The 27,317-nt window shown below is 51.4% G+C and overlaps 1 protein-coding gene across 3 annotated transcripts in view; it reads left to right on the plus strand.

Moving 5' to 3' along the window:
- Positions 1-27,317, plus strand: part of POC1A (POC1 centriolar protein A) — a 67,181-nt gene that overhangs the window by 11,798 nt on the left and 28,066 nt on the right. For all 3 annotated transcript variants that reach the window (XM_055344668.1, XM_055344669.1, XM_055344667.1), the window contains exons 7-9: positions 2,763-2,896; positions 11,187-11,255; positions 13,542-13,637. In XM_055344668.1, the coding sequence (XP_055200643.1) occupies positions 2,763-2,896; positions 11,187-11,255; positions 13,542-13,637 (299 nt within the window). The remainder of the gene's footprint in view (positions 1-2,762; positions 2,897-11,186; positions 11,256-13,541; positions 13,638-27,317) is intronic.

Here is a 27,317-nt window from a genome sequence, read left to right on the forward strand (position 1 = left end):
GTGAGGCAGGAGAATGAGTAGGGAAAGGTAATAGGTCCTGGTGTCTAGTACATCCTCATCCCCCAAGCTGAGTCCTCTTCTGGAGTAAATGGTTCCAGATGTTTCCACCCTAGCTAGGAGGCCTTTGATATTTCTGCCATTTATAGTGGAGCAGGGCTTTTGGTGCCTTTCTTCTGTGGGGAGATTCCCTCCTGGGGTAGACTCGCCTAGGTGGGAGGTCCTGGTGTAGTGTCCGCATCCTGACTCTGCCACCCTGCTGGTGCCGGGAAGCCCTGGGCCCCCTGAGCTCGCCCTCCTGTGACCCACCCTCCTGCCCTGACTGCTCCTCTGCCAGCTTTGTCTCAGGTGGGGTGGGGTGGCATTCATTCCAGTACCGGCTGCCAAGGGCTGCAGAAACAAGAATAGAGCACCCTTCTCCAGCTCAGGGAGGGAGATGTGCCAGGAGCAGCATTTGAAGAGGTCCAGAGGGAGATGGGGCATGGGGAGGTAGACGCAGGGCAGGCTGCCTCTCAGCTGTCTTGCCGTGGGGCTGAGAGGTCGAGGATGGTGGGGCTCCCCTGGGGAGAATCTCACAGGGTTTAGGCCCAGCTCCCACCCCACTTCACTGCCAGTGTGAACCAGCAATCTGGAGAGAATAGCTGGCCCCTTGGGAGCGCCAGGGCGCTAGCTCTTTGCCTGTAGATTCATGACCTACAGTGCTGGCAGGAGAATGCTGAGCCAGACTGGGCTCCCACCTCCCTGGACATGACTCACTCTTCTTAGGAGGGGGAAGGATTCACTTTTTATCATTCACCCAGTTGTGTAATCACAGTGACTGTATTCTGATGGTTAAAAAAAAAAAATCTGGAAGTATGCAGAGTAAAAATTAGAAGTCTGCGTATTCCTATCCTCCCCAGAGGATGCTGTAGAAGGTCTCTATCTGGAGCTCTGTCCACTCTGTGCGTGTGTGTGCGCGCGCGCATGCTCTTCCACTTGTGGAATTAATTATCTTATTAATTTTAAGTAAATAAATTAATTAAACAATTAAATATATTATTAATAACCACTCTGTGTTACTAATGTTCTTTCTGCTACTGCTTGTGGCTGGTGCTTGTTCAGTTCCTGAGGGGGTCAGCTGGGGCTGTATTCTTTTGCTTTCCATGCCCAGATCTTGGTAAACACTGAGGATGCTGACCTCCCTCCCACCACAGCCTGGAGTATGGGGAGTGTGTTGGGCTGTGAGGCTCTGTGGAGACCCCGTGAGCCCTCTGTAGGTTGGCTCCTGGAGTTCTAGTGCTTGGAGAGTATTCACACATAAATATTGGGTTATGTAAAGCCCAGGCTGTCTCCCCTGTGTGCTTGGGAACATGTACCCACACTCCCCAGGCATATTGGCACATCAGCTGGGCTGGTGTCTGAGGGGCTCACTGTCCCCTGTGGGTTCTGCTGAAGGCTGGCTTGTGGTGGATGTGTTTACTGGCTTAGCAATGGTTCTTGCAGCCTCTCAGTGCCAGGATGAGGGGTTGGTTTTAGAATTTGTCTTTCTGTTTGTAGGACTTCTGACTTGGCGAGCCATGGTTATCTCATGGAGTCCTGGAGTCCTCCACCCAGCCTGTGGTAGGGGGGATGAAGGCACCAAGGTCTTCTTTAGCAGCTGCTTTAAGAAGCTGCGATGTAGCTTGTCCTCATATTATCCCTATGTAGCCTGCCTGGGTCCACCTCACCCATTCACCAACCACTTTCTGAACCCAGCACAGTGTCAGGACTGAGCCATGAAGAGAAGACCCAACATGGCCCCATGTGCCTGATAGCACATTGTCTTGTGGGGATCCTGGCCATGAATCAAATAGATACACATAAACATTATACACTGTGGTGAAGAGTGCACCCACCGGAGACTCATGGTGCTTCAGGAGGACAATTTGAGGGGGTGGCCTCAATGAGGTCAGGAGGCTTCCCTGAGGAGGTGACCGAGTGGTGAGCTTCAGGGTCAGGGGAAGAAGTCTCCCAGGTCCATGCAGAATAGCTGGGCTGCTGACAGGGTAGGGGTGGCTGGATCTTGCAGAGTAAGGGACACCAGGATGTACGGTGGGGCTTAGGCCAGGCCACTGGGGAAAAGAAAGTCACGGCTGAGGTTGAGCTGGAAGCTCTGTTGTGACATCTGTGGCAGCAGAGAGGCACATCTGAGGGCTCCCTCTGTACAGAGGCCTCACAGGCAAGGTTCCTCCCTACAGCGCGCCTAAGAGCAGGAGAAGCTGGCACAAAGAGTTAGGATGCTTGTTCAAGGTCCTCAGGTGAGGGAGAGTAGGGAGGCTGGGATTGGAACCCAGGCCTGACTTGCTCCTGAAAGTGTCTTACCGTCTGGCCGCCTGCCCCACTCACATACTCTCATGGGAAGGGGCATTGTACTGGCACCTTAGGGATTGTCTTCCATCTGGTTTCCCCTAAGTAGCAGTATGACAGACAGATTGTGCGTTATGTTTGAGTACTCCATTCTGCTCCAGCTTGATCGCTCCGTGTGGTGGGAGAGGTAGAGGAATCACCTGATCTCTCTGGCCTTGTCACATGGGCTCCCGCCTGTCTTTGTCTCCTGCTGCCTGTCCTCAGCTCTGGATGAATCTGTTCCTGTACTTTGGTTGTGGGGCTCCCCGTAGCTCATTGGAGCTATGGCCACCCTGGCCCAGCCTTGTGCTGAGCTTCAGTTGGCCCTGGTTGCCCATCTTCAGGCTTCAGCTGCATCCCCAGGCCTCCCAGCCAATGTCTGACTGATATCCCTCCCCTAGTGCACAGCGCAGCAGTGAATGCCCTCTCCTTCCACCCATCTGGAAACTACCTGCTCACGGCTTCCAGCGACTCGACCCTGAAGATCCTGGACCTTATGGAGGGCCGGCTGCTCTACACACTCCATGGGCATCAGGTGAGGGCATCAGCCTGGTGCTGTGTGGTGTGGAGGGAGGAGGAGGTGCTGTCTGGAGGCCTCTACAGGGCTGGGGTTCAGCTGAGATGGCCCTTCCTTTGGAGCCTGCTGGAGACGGTTTCTGTGGTCCCCTCACAGCCTGGGCAATGGGGTGAGATGCAGAAACAGTTTTGTCCCTCCCAAGACCTATGACCTCTAACAGAGTGCTGGGTCTGGTACAGAAGCTGAGAAGGGAGTGTGGGTGTTAACTTGGGGTGGCGTGGGAGGGGACGCATGGGAACGTGGTTGGCACACTTCTCCTAGGGGTCTCTTGGTCCAGCAGTTGAGGAGAACCCTGGAACCCATGCCTTGAATTGGGGTCCCTTGGGGGTTTTACAGACATCAGTGCCTTTAGAGCTAGAAACTGCAGGTGCTAAGGGGGACATCTTCCTGTGTGTGTGTGTGTTTGCAAATTCCTGGAATTGAATCAAGGGAGTAGAGGCCTTCTCTCTGATTTTTGCCAATGCAGCTGGTGGCCTGGATTCCCTGGGTGGGCGGTGACCAGGCACCAGCCCCTATGGGCAGGCCATAGTGAGGTGGGCTGCTCACAGCACTCCCTAGCAGCTGGCCTGGGTGCTGGCCTCTCCTACCCACCCCACCCCCATCAGGAAGTGTGCCTAAGTAGAGCAGTCATTGGAAGGTCTCTTGTCGGGACATCATTGTCACAGCCAAGTGGGGCAGAGGGTGCAGAGACCAGAGCTTCCAGTTCATCCCCTTCTCCACCTGCGAGTGGGAGGGAGGCAGGGTGGAGTGGGGATGGACTCTTGAGGGCTGAGTGAGGCGCTGCAGTGCTCATGAATCTTGGGCTGGCAGCAAGGTGTGAGGTGTCTAGCTAGGGCTCTGGATTCCACTGCCATCTGAGTTGGGCCCATAGGGGTCATTGGTCATGGCTTGGGTGGGAGCATGGGCCTTTTCTTCTGCCTTCTTGGGACCTCTTCCCATGGTGATTGCTTGCCCTCCATGTCATGAGTCTGGAGTGCAGGACCTGTGGTCTCCTCCATACAGCAGCTAGTACATCTAGGTGTAACATTTGGCCTCTGGGCTGGGTGATTGCTGCTCTTGTTGCAGACTGTTGGGGAGCCACTTTTGTTAGTCCTTTTGGCATGTTCATTGTTCAGATTCACGTGTAACCAGTTTGGGATCTTATAACCAGGAGAACATTTGAAAACTACATGAATGGTGCTATTTCCCCTGCTCCCCACAGAAAGAATAAGTGATATCCAGAAATATTATGCGAATAGATGCATGCCAAATGATCACCCAGGGTTTTTGGGTGTGTGTGTGTGTGTGTGTGTGTGTGTGTGTGTGTGTGTGTGTGTGTTCTTTAAACTGCTGACTCACCTCTTAGCCTGATAACCCTTCATTATGGTGTATAAAATGCCTGTCCAAGTTCGGACCCAGCATCGAGCGCATAAAGGAAACCTGTTGACATTGTTCTCCTGGAGATGTGAGACAGGAACCAAGTGAAACACGCTTAGCTGCTTTTCTGCCATTGAACCTGAAAGTGTGGGAACGAAGCTGAGGGACAGCTGGCAGTTTGTCCAGCCCCATGCAGCATGCAGATGTGTCATCCTCGTGGGCTTCCCACTTGTGAGGTCCATTCCCTGGCCCATCTATCCAGGAAGGTGCTCACCTGGGCTCTCTGGTGACTCGAGCACTCGTGTCCTGTTCCAGGAGGTGTTTAAGTGCCCCATCAGGCCCAGGTGCCCCAGCCCCTTCCTGAAGTGTGTGACTGAGCAGCCCCAGGGCTCTGGAGTGGATCATTGGTGCCCAGAGGTTCTGTCCCACACACAAGGATGGCTGATTTGAAAGTACTTTTGATCCTGGTGCAACTGAGACCCAGGGAGTGCTGTGGAATGGTAGGGGTCCCACGCAGCTTAGGGTGGCAGAGCTGGGACAGGTATTCAAGCATCTGCAGTTTCCACCCTACTTGCTGGTCTTGATGGACGGTTTTTGAGATGTTGAGTTGTGATTATACTCTTGGTTTTAGATCACTGGTCTGTGTAGGAGGCTAGAAGGCCTTGTGGCTGCTTGTGTTCTCCCCTTGCTGCTACATGACTTCATTCTGGTCCAGCAGGAGGGAGCCCTGTGAAACTTCAGTCTGGACTTGGAGGCCCTCTCTGGGACAGTCCCCAGGCAGGAGAGGGAAGAGCTGTGGGAGGGAAGGCTACTGAGTTTTTCTGCCAAGTGGAGCATACCCCCACATGCTTCTAGTTCCATACCTGTGAGAAGAGACAGTGCAGGCTCAGGGACAGGTGAGCCACAGGGAGCTAATGCTGGGGTGAGACAGTCCTTGGCCAGGAGGGGGCTTTCAGTGTGTACTAGGGAGTCTCTCTGTGCCACATAAGGGCAGGGCCTGAGCCAACCCCTCTGTAGGAACAGTGATGGGAGGTCAGGGTGGAGAAGAAGGGTCAGGGGAGGCAGTGTTGTTGGGCCGAGACTCTTATCTGGGTTGAGGCTAGAAATCTCATATGCTATTTAGTGGCTATTTAGTGGTCTCCTAAAGGCACAGGGGCACCAGGATGGAGGCATTTGCCAAGTGCCAAAGCTAAGATCAAGATCGTCCAATGTAGTCTGAGTCTCCTGTATTGTGTTGAGAGCAGCTTATCAGCCCAGGAATCTGACCATAGCAGCAGTTTGGTGGTTCTCTAGCATGTGATTGGCCAAACAGAAGCCACGGTTTCTGAACATAACCCAAGCAGATATGGACACCTGTGCCAAGGCAGGTGGTGGTGGCACAGGCTGAGGAGCCTGTTAGGGCTGAGAGGTAGGGTAGCCCTCTACCTCCAGCCGATCTGCCCACCCCAGGTGGAAAGTGGACAGAGTATGGAGGGCGCTGCCAGCCTGGATGTGGCACATTGCCCTCCTTCCTTTGCCTTCACCCCTGGGAACACCAGAACAGTTTCTCTCTCAGTGACTTGAGCTGGTAAAGAGCCTGTACCAGGCACCTTTGCCAGCTTCTTTGAGGCCAAGTGCCAGGATGCATTGAGTTGGGGGAGGGTTCATACAGCCTTGTCTGGTAGGTGATGGTGCCTAGCTCTTTAAGGAGACACCCAAATATTTCCAGGAACAGAGAGCTTGTTCCCACTTATTTCTGGTTTGGAAAAGCCACGGGTACTCTCCCACCTAGTTCAGCCGAAAAATCTAAGCTTTAGGAGCCTGCATTCTGGAAGAAGGGCCTTAGATGTCAAGGTCAGGCCATCCCAACTTTGCCTCTTACCCTGGATATTGGGCAGGACCTTGACTTTGCTGAAGATTTTCTCATTTGTAAGAACTCCTATATTTGCCTTATAAAAGGAGAGCATGTGTCTACATTCCCCAGCACCAGGCATGGTAGGTCCTCACATGTGTTGGTCCTTTCCCACTTCAGCTCTTGGGAAAGATCCCTGCTGCTCTAGATTAGAGCTCTTTAAAAGGCCATTGAAGGTCAGCTAGGTGGTTCAGTTGGTTAAGCATCTGCCTTTGGCTCAGGTCATTGTCTCATGGTCCTGGGATCGAGTCCCTGCACAGCAGGGAGTCCACTTCTCTCTCTGTCCCTCCCCGCTGCCTCTCTCTCACTCTCTGTCTGAAATAAATAAAATATTTTAAAATAAAAAGTAAACAAAAGACCATTGAACATTTCTGTTAAGGGCATGGTCTTGGCACCCTGGGTGGGCAGTCAGTCTTAGGTAAGGTCTCTAATTGTTCCACCCCCTTTGATGGGCACAGGGCTATAGTCATCAGCCCCTCCCTGTTCTGGGCTAGGGAGTGCCTGTTTCCCTTCCTTCCGTCACCCACAGAGTCTTTCAAGGGTTTATCTAGCTTTTTGTTTTGTTCAGGCTTGTCCTCATCTCCCCCAGAGCATCCTCTTGCTTTGGTTTCTCTTTAACCGTACAGCTTGGGAAATCTGTCCCTGCTGTGACTCTGCCTGAATGCATTTGTCCCCACCAATTGCTGTGAGTAGGTGTGGCTGCTGCCTCAGTCTCCAGGCCTGTTTTCAGTGCCCTTGACTAGTCCTGCCCATTGGCCATCTTTTCTAGGGCCTGGTTCCTGGAGGACTGGCCAGATATCTTGGCAGTGGGCTAGCAGGGGTACCATTGCCCTCTCTGAGGCTCTGGAAGGTCTTGCTCTGGGGATCAGCCACAGTGACAGGTAAGCAGAAGGAAAAGGAGTCCTTCCTTCTTGCAGGATCCAGTATAGACTTAGTGGTGTCAGGGCATACAGGGACCTCATCCTCTCCCACCCCTCACTTTGTAGCAGGGAAGAACAAGAGAAGGAAGAGCTTTCCTACCAAGTACAGCTGTTGTTTGAAGCCTTGTGCCCTGAGTGAGGCCACCATAGCTCTGTGTGGCAAGTGTGGGGGCAGTGTGCTCAAAATAAAGATTTATTTTTCTGTATTTTCTGAAACATAATCTTGAGCCATGCTCATTTGGTTTAAGTCCCCAGAGCTATTTGGGAGAGGATGGTGGGCGGGATGTGGGTGGGAGTTAAATCTGGTGTTTATGGCTAGCAGTTGGTGTTCGTGTTGCTGTGGAGTGACTGAGCTGCACGGGGGCCACCCGGCATGTGGTTCCATGCACCCTGCCTGGCTCATGGTGAAGGTGAGCAGCCATCAAGGGCCTAGAACCCCAGCCAGGGCTGCTGTTTGTACCTCTTTGTTTTTTCCAGTGCTCTGCGGCCCTTGTATAGTCATTTCATTTTGGAGAATCACATTTATGCCTGGGAGGCTCAGACCTTGCTTGGGTGGTTAAGCACCTCTTGGGAGAGGTGAGAGGACATCAAGAGGGAGAATAGCTCATTTACTTCAATCAGTAAACCAAGAAGTCAGCCTGGCCTTCTGTCCCCTGCCAGCAGCTCAGGGTTGAGGGTTGGGAGCAGGTGTCCTTGGCCAAGGTCAGGAGAGAGCCTCAGCATTCCTGGACACCAGCTCCTCTCAGAGGCTACTCTTTGTCCATGGGGTCACTACTCAGACATAAGAGCCAGCCATGGTGAGCGGGTGCAGGAGCCTCCCCAGTGTGGGGGTTTGTGGGAGAAGCAGCTTAGGGACATCAGAGACCACTGCTCCATAGCAGGGGCCTCTCAGGCCTCCATATCTTTTTTGGATGGTCACTCTTCTACCTCTGACTCAAGGCATGTGAGTGATATATTCCTATTTGCTTGCTGGAAGCCAGTGAAAAACATTTCAAAAGTCTGTGAGGTGGTGGTGGACGAGGTACCTGGCTGGGTCTTGGCCAGTATAGCTGTTGTGGGCACAGTGGTCAAAGTTTCAGGTGTGTAGGAGCCTCAGGGAGTCAGGTGGAAAGGGGTAAGGAGAGCACAGGGGTCTGGACAAGTTGCAGGGGCTATGAAGGGAGAGTCACCAGTAGCTATGGGATCTGAACACCATGGGTTTCTTTGCACACACACCCCCCCCTTTTTAAACTTTCTTGATTGGTGCTTTGCCATGCAAACACAAAGAAAGCAGACTGTGGGTCCCTTGATCTGGAGGTTATCAAGGCAGAGACATTATGTGATGAAGTGACTGGGTATGGGTCCAGCCTAGCTCGAGGGCTATGTGTGGCTGGATCATGAGGGAGAGCAGGGTGGGAGGCCAGGCTGCATCCCGTGCTTGTGATGATCACACAGAATCGTCTTACCAAAGACTGGCCAGATCTGGAGAGGGAGAGAAGGATCCAGTTGAACTTGTGAGAGGTTCATGCCAGAAGATGTGACCTAGAGCCAGATGGGGACCAGATGTCAGGCAGGTGGGCACCTCTGGCAATCAGACTACACTGCTGCAGTCTCAGCCAAGAGCTTATAGTTGACTCAGGAGTCACTGCAAAGGCCCCTGCATCTTGCCTGGGAGAAGAAACTTGATGACATCCCTACCCCAAGCCAGTGAACGAATGCATTGAGAGTGACTAATTAACTGAAAAGAATAAGCCACCTTGCAGGCAGTACATCTGAAAGAACGTGGATCCCATGTGATTGTTGTCAGTGATAATAGGGAACCTCCCCGGCTCCCCTGCCCCACCCCAAAGCCCCAGTGGTTTGGAAGCTAGAATGCACTCCTAAATAACTGCTGGGCTAGGACTCCTGGGTGGCTCAGTGGTTGAGTGTCTGCCTTTAGCTCAGGTTGTGATCCTGGGGTCCTGGGATCGAGTCCCACATCGGGCTCCCTGCAGGGAGCCTGCTTCTCCCTCTGTGTCTGTGCTTCTCTCTGTGTCTTTCAATAAATAAATAAAAAAAAAAAAACTGCTGAGCTAAAGAGAATGGCAGTGGAAACTGAACGTCTGGAGGTGGCTGCCAGTGAGACTATCACATGTTGGAGACTTTGGGGTTGTGTCTAAAGTAGTAATCTGAGGCAAATGTGTAGCCTTAAATGAGTTTATTTAAAACTAAAAAAGATGGGAAATAACTGAATTGAGAGCTGAATGCCAGAAGTTGCAGAAAGATCATGAAACAAGATGAGGCCCTTTGGAGCTTGCAGTGAGGAGCAGTGAACAGGCCAGTGGGGCTGGAGCACCAGTGAGGTCGGTGGGGGCCAGGGCTGTATGAGCCCTGAAGGGGTGACATGATGGTTGTCAGTGGTAGAGAAGCCTAGTCTGTGTTCTATTCCCTGCTGGCTGTGGCCCGTGGCAGAACTGCTTTCATGGGCCACAGACGGACAGACGAGCCTTTGTGGAAGGTTGCTCTTTCGGGAAACATAAAGGTACCTGGTACAGGAGCCGAGCAGCCCTCTGGGTAAATGGACACTACTGGGGAGGACTGTGGGCCTTTGCTGCCTTACTGCTTGTGTGTTGTTGGTGCCATCCTCAGGGTTTCTGGGCATTTGGACTCTAGGGATGGCTCTAGCACCTGCTTTCTGGTTCCAGTCCCCCATCGGGCCATGGGCTGCCCCAGCTGCCTTCTTCAGGAGCACTGCCACAGCTTGGCCTCCAGTATCTTGTCCCCAGCTTGCATCTGGTGGTTGAGTGACAGCAGGAAAGGAGACTGATGAGTATTTGTTTGGTTCTGTAGTTGCTGTGACTTCTTGGAGACCAGCTATTCCTCAATGAGCTCTGGGCAGGCAGCGAGCCCGGCTCTTTTGATGCTCCATGTCCTGATTTCTTTCTCTTTTCCCTCTTCCCTTGTTTTTCCTCAAAATGAAAATAGTATTGTTTTAATATGAACATAGCAATGCCATATACTCATTGCTTAAGAATTCAAAGTTTGGGAAATTACAAGATTCCCAAGAATCAAGTAAAAGTCATCTGAAATTTCCTCCCCCCACCATCCCATAAGTTCTGTTCACCTTGTTAACCATTGGGGGTTGTCCACCTGGGAGAGTATCCAAGGGATGCTCGACCTGTCCCCTCTCCTCCTGCACTCAGCCCTGCGCTTGCAGCCCATGATGTCTTGCACCTGGCATTTTGCACTGATAATCATTGACGTCGTTCCCAGTCATAAGGATGGATCTCCTTTGTCCTGTTGGGTGGCCCTGTGGGACTCCCAGCCTCCCTGATCCCCATCTGTGAGAAAAGGCAGAGAGAGGCACAGGGGGAGGAGGCTTTGTCTCTGATTTCTCAGGCCTTGGTCTCTGCTTGGGAACATGTCACCCGTAGGAGGGGTAAGCATGCATACCATTCTCTGAAGATTAAGTGGGTTAGTGAAGGTTAAGTGTTAACTGGCCTTGTCCTTACTTTCTTCCTCACCAAGTGACATGCACACGTTGGAGGGATGCGTCTTGTTGCTCCTCTGCCCAGGCACCTTTGATGATCCCCTCCCCAGCCTCCTTCCTGCCCCGGTTCTGGCCTCTTGTGTAACCTGGAGTCCCTGACTGTGCCCTTCTGCTCACTCTTCCTTGAGGCCACATGCACTTCTCTGGTTGGCTGTGGGGTGGTGTGGGGGAGGAACATGGTCTGGGCCAGGAGGACTGAGTTCTGGAGCCAGTGCTGGGCCTGGGATAAGTCAACGCACCTCTCTGACCTCCAGCTTGCCCTTGGGAGATGAGGACACGGGACAGTGATGTCAACCCAGCAGGGCTGTCAGTGTGCACTGTCCTCGGCTTCCTCTTCTCTGGCCACCCATGACCCTGTGGCCTAGCCTTTGTGCCATCAGTGGCACTTGGAAGCAGAGGCCTCAGCAGTGGCACTCACGGCTGAGCTCCTGCAGGTGCCCCTGCTGGAGGTTGAGTAGGCCCTCAGCCCTCTGTCCTGCAGCTGCTCTCACTCATGAGATTCTAGTTTTTTTCCTGGGTGTTTAGAATCTAGAGTGATCTTTGGTGTTTGTTCTTTTTTGTTTGTTCTGATAGGGTCCAGCCACCACTGTTGCCTTTTCAAGAACGGGGGAGTATTTTGCTTCTGGAGGTTCTGATGAACAAGTGAGTAACGAATGGTCTGAGGAATGTTGGCTGATACTTACCAGAAGAGAACAGGAGGCCAAGATGTCTTCAGGATGGGCCAGGTTTCACTGGCTTCCTTGGTGGCTTTCAGCCACCATGAAGGCTAGAACTTGGGGTGAGGTGCTCAGACCCAGGGTGCTCGTCTCCCCAGGACAAGTCTCCTATGGGAGCTGATCTCGTGGCAGCCTCTTAAAACCCTTACTGCTTAAACCAGCATGGGTTGCCTGGAGCCTGAGCTCTCGTTGCCATGAAAAAGTTAATATGAAGATTTTTAGTGCTTCTTTTTCCTGATTATAAATGAGTAATTAGATAGTTAGTGGATACAGACTATAGCCTGGCAACTCAGGCAGTGTGGCAAATGCTTCATAACCTCATTTAATCCCCACAGCAGCTCTGGGGCCAGGCCCTCTGGTCACTCTACTCTATAGACAAGACGACTGAGTCTCAGCAGATGACAGAGCTGAGGCTGCCCTGGAGACCCCACTGTGCTCTCTGCTGCCCTTTGCTTCCTGCTCCACTTGTGAGCTCTTTGATGGGTCAGGTTTTCAAACCACTGGGCTGCAGGGAGAAAACAAGCGTGAGAAGGTCCCGGCCCATTTTGTTACCCTTTGTGCTGAGGCTTTCTGCCTGTCAGCCCTGGTGCCTCCTGCCCAGAATGTTCATACTCTTGATGCTGGGCCTCACATTTCTTGACTGGTCAGCCCAGAAAAGCCCCATAGGCCTACTGAGCCCCAGCCCCTGCCCCATGAACCAATTTCGGTTGATTTTCTGCCAGGAAAGCAGAATGTGGTTGGAGGCTCTTTTGGTACAACCTAGATAAGAGATGGTGGGCACCTTCCCAGCCCAGCACTGGTTCCTATGCTAACAACAAGGGAGGAGGAAGGCCCCGGGGACCATTGAGCTGTCCCCGAGTGTGGAGGCCTGGCTCGTTGCTTAAACAAGAGAAAGTAGTAAAGTCACACTATATGTAGTCAGAAATTCACATGGTACAAAAGGCACCAGGTAGAAAGCAGGGCTTCCGCCCGCTCTGGCCCCTCCTCAGGCGGCCACTGCGGGCAGCTCCCCGGCTGCTTTCCTCAGGTCTGCTCTGAGAGCCTTTCTGGAGGGACATGTGAATCTTCACTTTTATACTACTGTTCCACTCCCAGGATTTTATTCAGCAATGAGATGAGTGCAGTTACACGGGGCTCCACAAACAAGGGGCGCATGCTAATTCTGTTTGTAAATGGGAGGAGGAAGGAAGGCCTTAGTACCCATCAGGCAGGGAGCAGTAGACACTGGGCTGCTCTGGGAATGGTGAGCAGCCTCCCAAAGACCCAGGCTCGTGGCTGTGTCACAGCCAGGAAAGCATCCCAGGCACGTTGAGCTTTCATCTTATGTGGATCCGGGGCTTTTTCTGTGGCCTCAGTTGAGCACTGGCCACACTCCATAGTTCCTGTCATACTGATCATGACCCTGGCAGAGGGCAGCCATCCAGAGCTGACAGCCTCCAGCAGGAGCACTGTTGCACCCCAGCAGGGCTGTTTGCCAGTCTTTGGCCCGGGGAACTTCAGAACGTGAGGATCCTTCAGGTGGATCGTGAAATAATAGCTGGTTTGCCCATGGCTCCCTGGGTACCGGTGTCTGTGCCAAGATGTCTCCTGCAAGCCTCACGGCAGCCTTGTGAGATTGGAAAGTGGATCATCCCCTTTTCACAGATGAGGAACTTGAGGTGCAGAGGTCCCAGCCCACGAGTCCTTTACCTGGAGCCACACAGTAAGAGGTGAATCCAGGACTTTAACCACCTTGGTCTGCTGTAACAGGCCAGGCCATTACCCCTGGGAACTTCTGTTTTACTGGGGAGAGAGACAATAGATGAGGAAGAGAGACAAAGAAATTAAATAACTACTGAGTCTGATGCTATGAAAGAAATCAATAGAAGGCTATGATAATAATTAGTAGGAGACCAGGGAAGGGCTCTCAGAGAAGAGATGCTGTTGAAATGGATGTTTTAGCTTGGGGAGCCAGCTACACTTATACTGGGACACTCCCGGAAGGGACCAGCAAGTACAAAGCATGCAGCGACTCCATCCTGATGGCTCATCCCGATCTTCTTGAGGCCTGTTTCAAGGGCCTGGGAGGTGGGCAGGTCCCAGAGTTGAGCTGGGGTGTCAGGTGGGGACTGTCCTGCAATTGGCCCAGAACTTTGGGGGGATCACCTCTGGGTTCATTTTTTTCCATGAAGTAGGACTGATGTGATGTCTGTGTGCTTGTTGCTCTTGACAGGTGATGGTTTGGAAGAGTAACTTTGATGTTGTGGACTATGGGGAAGTCATAAAAGTGCACAGGCCTCCAGCCCCACTGGCCACCTCCGGAAATCTGGTAAGCGGTTCATCAGGCGAGTCCTGAGTCCTGAACCTTTGGTGGGTCATGGTGAACAGCAAATAATACTTTGGCACTTGTGGTACTTTGTTTCAAATCTAGAATGTACAAACAAGATGTGAAGACTGCTGGGTGAGTAGGCCATGTGCTGTTTGGTGGGGGTAGTGTTTCCATGGCACACGTGGCTGTTGGTTGAGGAAAGGGAGGACCTGTCCCATGCTGAGCCTTGGGCCACAGGACCCAGTGGAGGGTTCCTAGAGGGTGTGGGGCCTGAGCCACAGCTGGGACGGATGGGAAAGGTCCAGCCCTGTTGCTCTCACTTCCTTTTTTTTTTAAAACCATGGAAAGGAAGTTCCTCAGCCACAAACCATTTTTAGTACCTTTGTCGGTAAAAGGGCATTTAGTGTTCCTGAATTAAAATAGTTAACAATATTTTTTGACATATTTTTTAGGGAAAATTTGATAACTGCTATGATTAAATAAAGTTACATTCAGCTTCAGCTGAAATAAGCTTTAAAGCCACGGATGTGGAGCTATGGGGGTTTTAAGCCCCAGTAGCCGCAGGCTGTTTAAATTTCTCCCTCCTAGACCCTAGAGGCAGTGTAGCCTCTCCCACCCACGGAAACTGGCCTGAACAACAGGAAGCGGCTTACCCAAGGCCCCATGCAAGTCAAGGCTGGCCCAGAATAGAACCAGGAAGCCTCTGAGTCCATCCTGGGCTTTCTTTGGCTCCAGCAGAGGGATCCCCCACCCAGCCTGAGACACAACACCCACCCACATGCACACGCGCACACACACCCATCCTGTGTGTTGGGGCTACCTCTAGGAACATGCCACATTGAGATTTAAAGCTTTTCTCCCAAGGGTTGCCTTTGCCGGAAGCTTTTGTTCTCCCTCCACGTTTGCTGATGAGTAGCTGATTCCCAGCTTTTGGGTTTGGTGAGGATGACTGGGTTGCATGGTGATCTGCTTGCTGCTGTTTGGTCTTCTGCCTAGAAAAGCATTTTTCAAACTGGAGGACTGGGATTCTGTGGGGTGTGTGCCATCTCCCCTCCAGCTCCCTGTGTCCTGGGCGTTTACAGTGAGCTGAGCCCAGGCTGGGTGGATAGAGTTACTACTCTCATTGTCAGATGAGATGCCTGGGGCTGAGTCACTTGCCTAGATGCCTGGACCTGGGGCCTCACCACGCTGGCCCCTCTGAGCAAGGGTGACTCAGCTCGAAACCACAGGCAGCAGAGGGCTACCTGGTAGCTCTCCCCCATCCCAGGAGAGGGCACTGTACCTGTCTCCTGGGAATGGTTAGCCCCAGCAAGGGGGGAAATCCCATACTCCTCTTGGGGTTATTAAGCAAGCGGCTTGGACAAGCTGTCTCATGTCCTTCAGTCCTGCTCAGATAAGGGATATGGAGCACCCTTGCATCCCAGAGCTTCGGGTCCTGATAATCTAGCACGAAGGCATTCAGGGTGGGGGAACCTAGCAGGACAGGGCAGGATTTGGCATGGGTGGGTGAATAGCTCCCCAGTGCTCAGGAAAGCCATTTGTTCCCATACTACCTTCAGGCCCATGGTGGAGCTGTAGTCACAGTTCCAATGGGCATCACCACATGGTACTCAAATAGGGGAAAGGATATGGGCTCTGGGGTCAGAGAACCAGGTCTGAGCCCTGGCTGTGTGCTCCCAGACAAAGCACCCACTCTTCCTACGCCTCTGTATCTATGATGGGACCTGAGTACTCCCCTCGGCAGGCTCCGAGGACCCCAAGTGTGAACTCTGCTAAGCCACCCAGTGATTTGGCTTATTAGTCCTAAAGTTGTTCTATGTTTGTGGCTTTTCCCTTATTTGTCACAAACCCCTTTGGGATGCTGAGGAGGTGTGTGGGCCCTCATCCAGATAATACTCCCGTGCCAAAGCATACACACGATGTGGAATACACTTTTAGGGGCATCCTGATCTCAGGACTCCCTGGCCAAGAGGAGAGCTAAGGGGTTTTTTTGTTTGTTTTGTTTTATACATGTGACATAAAATTTCCTTTTTTAACCATTTTATGTGTACAGTTGAATGACATTAAGTACATTCACACAGTTGTACAACCATCACTGCTGTCATCCACAGAGATTTTTCATCTCCCCATGCCCAGGAGAGCCAGTTGGTCCTGCACTGCTCTGTGGTTAGGTTTGCCCCTGTGATGGGAAGGGAAGCTGATGAGTGTAGTCTCACCTTTCCTGCCCAAGGGCTTCCCTGGCACTGAGTTGTGATGGATTCCGTGGCTGGCCAGAGTGTCTCAGCTCCTTAGCTGCTCTGCAGCCACTTGCCAGGAGCTGGTGAGAACCCTGCCCTTCCGGCTGTCCACATACTGTCCTTCTGATAACCCAGGAGTTCTCAGCCTTGGCACTGCTGATCCTTTGGGACAGATAAATCTTAGTTGTGGGGGCTGGGCTAGGCATTGCAGGATGTTTAGCAGTATCCCTGGCTTCTACCTGCTAGCTGCCAGTAGCATGTCCCCACCATTAGTTGTGACAACCAAAAATGTCTTCAGGCATTGCCAAATGTCTCCTGGGGGACACAGTGGCCCCCAGTTGAGAGTCACTACACTGCCTGCCTCAGGAATGAGCCCAGAAAGGAAGCTAATGTAGCAGGAGTATAGGAATGTGGGTGGGAACGGGGCTGTCTTTGTGGCAGGAGGAACATGGCCATGGACAGACACTGGGCTGCCCCAACTGTGATGACACTGGAGCTCATGCTCCTCAAATTGGACCAGATTTGGGCTCACCCCAGCAGCTGTGGCTCAGGTCGTTTTGGCCTATCAAACATTGGAATCTTACAGAGGTGATGGTAAATAATGAAAAATGACCTTTAGCAACTTGGTTTTCTTTACTTGTCCTTCCTGCCTATTGGCTTCCCTGGCTCTGAGATAGTAACTGGTGAGTGGTTTGGTGGCTGGCCAGGGTTTGGTGGCTGCTTGACTTGGTCCATGCCCCAGGAGCTCTTGCATCTTATGGCCCCCTCCCCATCTAGCTCTGTTTATACCCCAGACCTGGGGCCCTAAAGCTGCTTGAGACCCACCTGGGTGTTTAGGGGTCTTAGGGAGCCACCAAGCCAGGTTACTGTGTGCCTCACAGAGTATGGCGATCTAAAGCCAGAGGGCAGGCGCACTGACAGAGCATGGCAAGGGCGGCCCTATGAGCACATGACGGCCCCTCTGCCCTGGAAAGCCCCCTGCCCAGGACCCCTGCTTGGACTGCAGTATTCAGCTCTAACTCTTGGAATGAAGGCCATCCTTGAGCTCACTCTGAACAGAGCTCTGTTCACTGCCAGAGCTATTTTCAACCTCTGGTTGAAATTCACAGCTTATTTTTAGGCACATTTCATGTTGAAAAGCACAAGCCATTTCCCAGCCCTTCAGAATGAGAATAATGGGTTCCATTTTCCCTCTATTCCTGGCTGAGTTGTGGAGGAGAGAACTTAGGGCTGTGGCTGGGAGCTTTCCCTGCTTGGAAGGCTGCAGAGGAAGGACTCCAGCCTAATTGCCGGGCTGAGGGTGGCCAGGAAGTCCCACATTCTGCCCCGTGACACACTTAAAGGCTGGAGGAAGTTTGGGGCAGGGGGCTGCTTGCAGGCAGATGAGTGCCTACCAGAGGAGTGGGGGGGGGGGCAGGGAGTAGCGGGCGGGGGAGTATCCCCGTGAGCCATCTGCAGCAGGTGCTTGTGCTGCTGTGTTCAAGGGTCTAATGCTTACCTTTGTCCCATGCTGTTGCCCAGGCCTCTGTACTCAGCCACTCAGGTTCTAGCTCCTGCCTGCCTTTAGTGCTTTGGGGCCTGCCCATGAAGCATCAGGGCCGCTGTGTCTTGGCTGACCTTGGATTGGGCCCCTGTTCCCCAAGCCCAGCTCCTGTAGGACTAATTTCTACTGTAGCCGCAGAAGCCTTTTTCAAATCACTTTAATAACAGAGGTACATTTGTTGCGATTTACTCTTGTTCTCGCCTTTCCTCCAAACACCCGAGAGCCCATCATGAAATGGCGAAGGAAGATTGTAGGGGGCAGGGTGGGAGGGGAAGAATACAGGATTCCAGGTAATTCAGGAAAACTGAAAACCACTTCCTGAGTTCTCAGGGATGGCTGCCCTCCAGCTCAGACAGTGACCTTCAGTTCTGGGGCCCCTCAAACTCAAATGGGGAGATGCCAGGCCCTCCTTCATGAGATTTCATGAGGTGGTACATGCCAAGCAGGCACTTGGAACCGTGCCTGGCACATGGCAAGTGCTCACCAAGCTTTAGCTATTTTTAAAATGTTCCTCTTCCTTCCTCTGTCAGACTGAAAGCAGGATGAACCCCCTTCCCCGGGCGGGATGATTGTGTGTTTAAAACCTGCTGGGATGGGGGGAACAAGGCAGTGATGGGGGTGATTCTGACCAAGATAATTTTCCATGTTGACTCCTCTCTGCAGGTCTTTGTGAGATCCAGTGAGGGTTTTAGACCCTTGCAGGAATCAGTTATGCTTCCTGATGAGAGACCCAAGTCCTCTGTGTTCCTAAATGCAAAAGCAAATCCATGAGGTAGATAGAAACAGGCTTCTTTTCCTCTGCCACCCCCATGGCTCCTTAAAGCAAAGTGGTTGGGACCCCCAGAGCCTCAGTGCTAGAGCTATCCGTGGGAGGAGGCTAGCTTAGCCAAGAATATCTGACCTGAGAGCTCAGCCTTCCCTGAGAATGGCCTCTTCTTCCTAGCTCCTCTGGTTCTAAGGATGAAGCCCTAGCCACCTCCTATACTCGTGCTTCCACTCCCACATTTCTGTTTTTGGGAGCCACATAGGGGTGCGCTTGACTTAGAGGTTCTTGGGCTCTGATTCCAGTCTTGGCACTGGCTCTTACCCCGTTTTGAGGATCTGAGACTCCCAGGTTCTCATGCCAGGCACCTCACCTGAAGAGTCAGAGAGTTGAGGAAGGGGATGGGGTCCATTTCCACCTGCCATATGGATTTCCCTGTTTGGGAACATAGATGACTGGAGTCTTGATAAGAACACAGATTTCTGGCTGGCATTTGCTTTCATTGGTGGGGAGAAATAATGGATTCGAGGGGATGCTTGGCAGATAGGGCATTGTGGGTGTTTACAGTAGGAGTGAGCCCCAGATTTTTGTGTCTTAGAAGGGAGCCTCTCATTTCTCCAACTGACCCTGATTCTGGCTCTGAATTTCCCAGGACTATTAAAAGGGGCTCTTGTCAGCAGGTGAGTCGGAATAGGCCCAGGCACTTTATAGTCTTGGAAGAGGGTTGGTTTCATGGGGTTCAGACTCCTGACAGCGTTTAACGACTTGGTTGGCTTTTTTTTTTTTTTTTTTTTGGTTGGCAATTTAAGAGCTGTTGCTGTCCCTCTTTGCTGGTCCCAGATGAAGCTGGAGCCTGGCCTGGTGTGGCAAGTCTTGCCTATAACCTCAGGCACTTCGTCTTGATTGTTTGTACTCTGATTTCTTCCCACCAGCCCACGGTACATCCTTTGGGCATTTTACCAGCTCACTATGTAAAAGATCATCCTGCAGGGGTGGGGGTAGGGTGGCCACAGTGGTCTTTGCTGACTCTGGGTGGCAGTAGCCCCCGGACAGGATGCTTCACTTCAAACTCAGGTTTCATTTTCCCCGCCTTTATCTGAGTAGAAGTCATGGAAAGTGCCCTGGGTTTCTTAGTTTCAGAGGGAAGACAGAGGAGAATAGAAATAAAGAAGATTCAATGTTACCAAGCTACAATTTCTAAAGGAGGTTCCCGCTGGAGTCTGAGCATCCTTGGACAGTGGCTGGGGAGGGGGTGGTGGTGAGTAACGTGGCTGCTCAAAGTCTAGGAGCACAAAGATTCCAATGCTTCCTGCCTAGGGGCACCCTGGGCATCAGGCTCTGACGTGTTGTGTCTGCTCCCGGGAAGCAGACCGAATCCTCTCTCCTTTTCCTTCCAGAGGCCACAACTGACTACTGAGAGGTGGGTCAGGGCTGCGACCAGGCACGTGTTAAATAATTACTATGTTTACTGGTAGGGAGAAGTCACCTTTGGCAGTGTGCAGTGAGGAGACAAGCCTTTTACCATTTCACGGGGGTGGCAATAAGCCTCTTGCAGTGGCTCTCAAACCTTGGTGTATTTCAGAATCACCCTGAGAGCTTATTAAATACAGCTTGCCCCTTCTCCCAGAATGTCTGATTTGGAAAGGAATTTGCAATTTCTAGGTCATGTCAATGGTCCAGGGATGCACTTTGAGAGTCACCATCTGCTGGAAAATAGTCTAGCCAGTTGTGACCATGGCATCCTGGACAGGGATGTAGTGGAGAGAAGAGAGTCTCTGTCCATCTTGGGAAGTTTCTTTGACTCGTACAGACTATAGATTGGGAGAAGCACTTGAAGAATGGGGGTCCCTTTCAGCCCAATTTGGAGAATTATAGTCTACTTCTTTCCGGAAAAGGAAGAGTGGTGTGGCTTTGGTTCTGATCTCAGTCTAGTGTTAAAAAATAAATCCTTGTGCTTCCCTGTGGGTTCTTTGAAACTAGGGGCACCACTGGGCTTTGCTCACAACTAGGCAGGCCAATGTATGGTTTTGTTACCAGGCAGGATGCACTGGCAGGGAGAATGGTATGCAGGAGAGCCCTCCCTGGGCCTCTGTCACTGGTCTTCCTGTCTTGACTCCTATTCCATCTATTAATGCTGCTGCATCAGCCCAGTGACCTGCTCTTGAACCCCCATTCTGTGGGCCACCTGCCTCTTGCATTGTCCACCCTGCCCATGCCTCCTGCCCTGTGGATGTGGGTGCCTATGTCAGCTTCTGTTCTCCAGAGCCTGCTGGGCCTTTAGGGATACTGGAGGGTAAGAGTCTCTGGCCCCCGAGCTTAAAATGACCTGGGTACTTGTGGCTCAACATCTAAGCCCTCAGGTGAAGGTCTTTGCAGAACTTTTTGGGGCAGTGCCTCCAGGTAGCAAGAACAGGACCAAGTCCCAAAACAGCAATAATAGCAATGGCGGCAAGAGGATGGAGCTATAGGAATGGACAGAGGCTGCACATCTTTCTCGGAGTAGCCCCTTGGAGTGGTAGCTTCCTGCCACTGGAAAATTCTCATCCATTTCACAAACAGGTAGGTCCCTATCCAGAGGAGAGTGGCACGATGCTTATAGGAAGGAAGGCCTATTTAACGACTTACATCAATAGGAGGCATGGTTTCAGAAATCCCTGGCAAGGCGTGGTAAGACATACACGTGTCATGAAGATGAAAGAACCTGACTCTGGAATCTACACAAGGCTGGGAGGGCCCTCAAGTCTGGCTTTGCGTGCTTGGGGACACATCTGGAGCATAAACTTGGGCACACATGCACACACCTTTCAGAGCTCTGTCATCTCGTTCAGGGGTCTCATAACTCTGAGGTTTCCCTTTCCCCCTGGCAGCTAAAGCACGGGTTCAAGGTCAGTGGAGGTTCTACACTGCACGTGAGGAAATGAGCCCAAATCATGGGACAGTGGATGGTGGGGTCCAGATACTGTGATGCCTTCCTACAAAGCATGCATGACACAGGGCCACTGCTGTGACACTGTCATTTTGCTGACAGTGGTGACAAGCATCTACAGCCCCATCAGGCCATGCTCAGAAGTCTTCTTACAGGGCAGGCAACAGAGACTGTATGGTTGCAGAAGAGAGGGTGGGCACCAACTAAGGCTATTGGAATCTGAGGGTCTTCTTCAGTGCTATGCTAGTTTTTCAAACCCAGAAACCTGAAAATGGAAGAAATGAGCCACAAGTGGAAGAGACTAGTTGCTTAAGTCTGACTATGATTCTTTGGGCTGCACTCCCCTGTTGCCCAGTGGAACTAGACTCAGCCATTTCTTTCCAGATGACCTTTCCTCCATGCAGCCCTCCCTGGGAGGCCTGAAGCTTGTGAATTCTTTCCGCCCCACCTACTGGAGCATTCTGCTTGCTGGAGCAGTCCCTCTTTCCTGGAGTCAGTTATTTGCTAGCCTGTTGTCTCCCCGGAGGGCTGGGGCCTTGGTCTCCTTGTGGAGGCCAGCATGTAACTGGCACATAGAATGCTCTGGAACTCAAGAGCTCAGTGAACACATGCCTACAGTCTGTGGGCAGTGTGGGTTGAGACTGTGAGGCAAGAGGTAGGCTCTGGCTCATTCTTTTGGTGTTTTTGATGGTCCCAGGTTAAATGGAGGAAACCACTTTCTGGCCTGGTTTGTCAGTTTGGGAGCAGGTGCTGTGGGCAGCGACTGGGCCATGGAGGGTCGTAGAATCTGCATATCTGGACTAGAAGTTTCAGTACTTCTCATTTTCAATGGAAAAAAGCCTTTTGCAGCTTATATTTTCCAGATTGGATGGCAGCGCTGGCCCATGTGGTGTAAGGGTGTTAGATAGCGCTTGTGTTTATGTTCTCATTGGTTACCATGGAAAAAATCAGAATAGATGGTTTCCATGGAGATTATCTTAAAATTAGTCTCTTTGACGGTCTGGACATTGCTGCAGGGTTCACAGAATGCTTGTGGTGCCATAGAGGGATTTCTCTGTGGTAATGCCAAAGGCTGGTCTGAACATTCATGGATTCGGACAAATCTACCTTCTTTGCTTGAAAATGCCAGGACACTGGGCTGGAGACATCCTCAGCTTCTTCCTGGGGTCCCACTCGCCTGGCCTCAGCTCCACGGCTCAGTTGCCTGGGAGCTTTTTCTTTTTTACTAAATCAAATGAAACAAAAAAACCTTCATGGTGTGGAAAATTTCAAGCTAAGACAAAGTAGAGAGAATAGTATAACAGACTCCCATGTATCTTTCATCTAGCTTCAGCATTTTGCCAATCTATTTTGTTCATTCCTCCCCCCGCCATTTTTTTTAGAAGAGTTGGAGTATTTTTGTTTAATCCCAGATACATTATTTTACCTAAATAAAGACTTTTCTTGGTTATGTAACTGTAGTGCTCTTGTCACATCCAACAAAATTAATAATCCTTTGCTATCAAATGCCTAGTCCATACTCACATTTTTCCACATCGTGTCAAGAATATGGCTCTGTGCTTTTTGTTCAAATAAGGATGTGGGAGGCTTTGAGAAAACCCACGTCTCCCTTCCCCAGCATGGTTCTGGTGCCTGGAGAGATTGAGCAGTCTTGGCCTAGAGGTGCAGTTGGGCTGGGGGCAGGAGGAGCTTCAAGGTGCCACTTCCCACCATCCTCAGGGATATTTGTATGTGAGCTCCAGGACACCCTTGTCGCAGCCCGGAGATGTGTCAACTAGTGCCGTCTGTCCTGGGCAGGCATCCGCTGGAGGGTGCTGTCCGTCTTTGCAGCCTGCAGGGGGAGGCAGGGAGAGGTGATGTAACCTCGGTTCACAACAGCTGTATGCAAGTTAATTTTCCGGGAAGGGGAGGCTGAGAGACCCTGTGGGATGCAGCCTCCCTCCACTCCTCCCTGGGGGCAAGGGCTTTGGCCCATAAGAGACCCACTGCCTCTGCGGGGTAGGCAGAGCTAGGCAGAGCTGGTCGTTGTTATCTGTCTTGGCAGGCTTTGCTTGTGTCCTGAGATGCTACACAAAATATGAATTGCCGAGCTTGGGAGTGATGCCCGGGTGTGGTCGGTGCCTCTAACGCTCTCCATTGAACTAAGTGCAAGGAGAGTTTAAAATAGCCAGCCTTTGTTCCCGAGGTTTTAAAAATTCAACCCCAGTAGTTACAATGAGCTGTCTTCAAGTGGATCTATAAATAAACTGCTACTGTTCCTCTTTGTCACCGAGAGCTTCGGCGTCTTCCAGAGACGTCGGCTCTGCCGCTCATCTTCATTAGCCGCCTCTCATCTGTGGGGCAGCTGCAGCCATCAGCAGGCTGGGCTGACAGCGCGGAGTTTGTAATGACAGCAACACATTCCCTTATAAAAAGCCACATTTTAAAAGCCAAGATTAACTACACAGGGAAAGATGTATCTTCGCATTGGAGAAGCCTGGCAGAGAGGTCATCACCATTGATCAAGGTCAACACCCCTGATAATATGTCCTGTCCACATGAGTTCTGCGATGTCAGGTGGCTGGCTTTTGTGACGTTCTTGTCAAAAATGGATACCCTCGATCTGATTATGAGAAAATACTAGACAGAGGGACATTTGACCACACAATTGATCAGACCACTATTCTTCGAAAGTGTCATGGTCATGAAAGACCAGGGAAAACTGAGGAGTTGACCCAGTTTGCAGGAGACCAAGGAGAAATAGCTAAATGCAGCATGAGGTCCTGGTTGGGGTTCTGGAATGGCAGGATCCAAGGATTTTAGTAGAAAAACTGGTGAAGCTCAAATGGGGCCCTTAGTTTGGTTAATGGTATTGTCCCAAGGTTAGCTTCCTGGTCTGATCATTGTGCTGATGGTTATGTAAGATGTGAGCACTGGGGAAGCCTGGGGGAGGGATATATGGAAATTCTCTGTACTATTTTTTGTGACTTTTCTCTAAGTCTAAAATTAGTTCAAAGCAGTCTAATTTTTTAAAAGAAAATCTCCAGTGAGTCCTTGGGCTTCATCTCCCTCCCCGGATGCCATGATTCAGGTGTTTGCTGTGGGAGAACAGGTGTTTCTGTCTCGAGGGAGGGGGTAGGTGACCCTAAGGTGCTCAGTCCCCAGCCTGGAGTGGGCCCCTCAGTAACATCTGTGGAACGGGACTGAGCAAGAGCTGGTCCTAGAAGAAACAGGTCGTGTTCAGAGGGAATGCTCTCACAATGGTGCTGCTCACTGCTGTGGAGGATGCAAGTCCACGTTGTCTGCTCATCTGCTTGTCAATAGTATCGTTTGGGCAAGTGCTTCAGAGGTCACATCTGCTCCAGGAGCTCTGGGGCAGACTCAGCAGGGGTTCTCTGGCATGGGCACAGGCTCACAAGGACGACCAGGCCTGCCTTCTCCTGAGGCCTCCTCACCCCCCCCCCCCTTCCTTCTGGTCCCTGTCGCTGGCCCCTGGCTCTGCCTTACAGCCCTCTTGGGCCTGTTTCTGGCTTTACTAGGGATGAGGGCCTGGAGGACATCAGCCCCTAAAGGCCTGGGACACTGTCTTGTTACCTCAGAGCCCCTGCAGGGAGGAGGGTCAGGGACCCCCTCTGTGCCAAGGAAAGTTCTCGCTGCATGATGGCCTGCTTGTTTTCTCACAGCCTCCACTTGTTGGCAGTTGCCAGGTCTTCCTCTCCTGGCTTATCCTTGCTCCTTTCTCCCCACAGCTCCCCTCACTTGGGTATGCCACTGTGGTGAGCCAGATCTGCTCAGCTCCACTGCTCTCTCTGGGGGGCATATTTGGACATTGGAATGACTTTCCAGTTCCTGCTTATCAAGGCAGTCCTTTTCACTTCTTTGAAGACTGGCTTTATACATCAGCCCTCTTGGGTGGGGGGAGATACTTGGAAACTCTCAGAGAGTGTGGCTGGGGGCAGCTAGAGCTTGGCTAGGAATGGAGCCCCGGAGTGGCTATTAGAGCCTGGATATAGAGGCCTCAATCTTGCCTTGAGCCTGGGTGAAGAGATGGTGTTCCTTGGTTTGTACATGCCAGGCAGGTCTGTGAGTGACTAACTTGTGATAGGATGCCACCTGCCTCAAAGGGACCGCTCCTTGAGGAGAGAAGACTGTAGGATGAGAGTGGGCCGGGTTACCTAGTCTCCTGGGTGGGTCCAGCACATGGATCCCTCATCCATTTTAGACCCATCCTTCGACTGCTTCACAATTCTTAGTTCAAAGGACACCCTGGGCAGCCTGGGTGGCTCAGCGGTTTAGCGCCGTCTTCAGCCCAGGACGTGATCCTGGGGATCCGGGATCGAGTTCCACGTCGGGCTCCCCGCATGGAGCCTGCTTCTCCTTCTGCCTGTGTCTCTGCCTCCCTCTCTCTCTGTTTCTCATAAATAAATAAAATATTTAAAAAACAAAAAAACAAAGGACACCCTGTCCTGTTTCCATCAGTGGGAGCCTGGGGTTATGGGGTGGCTCCTAAACCCAAATGTCATCAATTGTCATGGGGCATTTGATTGTGTTCAGAGGCTGCCCTGCTGGCCCCAGGCCCTGAGTCCCTGAGCCTCTTGGCTCCCTCCATGCACACAGATGACCTAGCACCCTGCCTTCCTTGGAAGCTTACTGTGGGGAACACGCAAAGGCACACTGCAATTCATACTCTAGATAAAAGCCAACAACAGTACCCAAAGTCCACACTCATACTTAGGCTGGCTTGGAAGAACATTGGCAAGATTGTCGAATAATTAGATGATTTGAAGACACCAGAATTCCTCTTGGGTTCAGGGCTATGTTTAGAACCAGAAGTTTTCTCTCTTGTTGGACTCCAGGCCGGAACTCTAAATTATAGGGCAAACAAGGCTGTTGTATATCTAGTCCACAAATATGTGTGGTGGATATAGGACCAGGTTTCTTTTAGCTCTGATTTGAGAAAACGGCTGTGCCTTTTTTCCACTTGAAGAGCTAGAGAGGAGCATGAGCTCAAGTGAGCTCTGTCCAGTTTTCTGCCCTCCTTGCCAGGATCAGGTTTAGCAAACAGAGGCAGGCAGACATAGACACCCATTAACTTTTCATGAAGGCAAATTGTCAAAGCCAGAGTGCCTGAGGCAAAGACTGTAAGAAACGTGTCCATGAATCTCTGCACCCTCACTTAGCAGACTATGCAGTGAGCAGTTGGATAAAAGATTATGTTGAAAAGATTTAATCACGGTGTGTGTGTCTGTCTGTTTCTTCCAGCATTGTGCTCAGTCCTGCTTTAAAAACAGTGATACACTTTGTTTTAAGTGGGCAGTGGCCAGTTGGGCTGCCGTCCAGTTCTGTACAGTCAGGTACCAGTGAGACAGTGCAGATCTTGGACCCAAGTCACCTTCCTCTCCCCTTTCTGGGCCAGAGTCAAGCCATGGACCTGGGTGCTTCTGTCTATGACAGGGATTCAGTTTCCAAAACAGGCCGAGCCGGGGGCAAGGTCCAGTGTTAGAGATTAAAAGAAAAGGAGAAATTTCCACCTTGAGCAGGTGTTAATAATTGACCACTCCACCCGGCAGAGCGGGACATTCGGTCACATCAGCTCACAGCATCTTTTTGGTAAATCTCCAGCCATTCCTGGCTACTGGCCAGGTGTGTGCAGACCTTGCTCGCTCATGACTGTCAAGTTGCATAGGGACCCCTGAGCGGTTGGAGCCTGACATTCCATAGACTGGGTGGCCGCTGCCTAGGAAACACTGCCTGGGGACCTCCACTGACGACCAGGGAAATTGTGGCTTTAGAATTGAACTGCACTGAAATGTGAGTCTGGTTTTCTGCATCTGGGAACTGTAATCCCCAGACCAGTGGTAGGCCTCATGAGCCTCACCTGGGGTCTTCAGACTGGGGTTTTGCCCATTGGTAATGTCCAATAGAGAGGTAGTGATTTTCACCCAGAGTGCAGCATGGCTGTGATGGGTTGTGTTAAGTGCAGTGTCACGTGAGGACAAGTGGAGCTTCTAGGGATATTTCAGTTGTAACTGCATCTTTTTTTTTAAGTCAGGTTTATTAATATACATACATAACAAATATAGATAACAAATAGTAGCATTCACCATTCTATTTAATTTATTCTTTTTATTATTATTATTATTTTTTTTTTTTTAAAGTAAGCTTTACATCCAACATGGGGCTTAAACTCAAGACCCTGAGATTAAGCATCACATGCTCTACTGACTGAGCC

This window comes from Nyctereutes procyonoides, unplaced genomic scaffold (genome assembly GCF_905146905.1).
Source record: "Nyctereutes procyonoides isolate TBG_1078 unplaced genomic scaffold, NYPRO_anot_genome, whole genome shotgun sequence".
Lineage (NCBI taxonomy): Eukaryota > Metazoa > Chordata > Mammalia > Carnivora > Canidae > Nyctereutes > Nyctereutes procyonoides.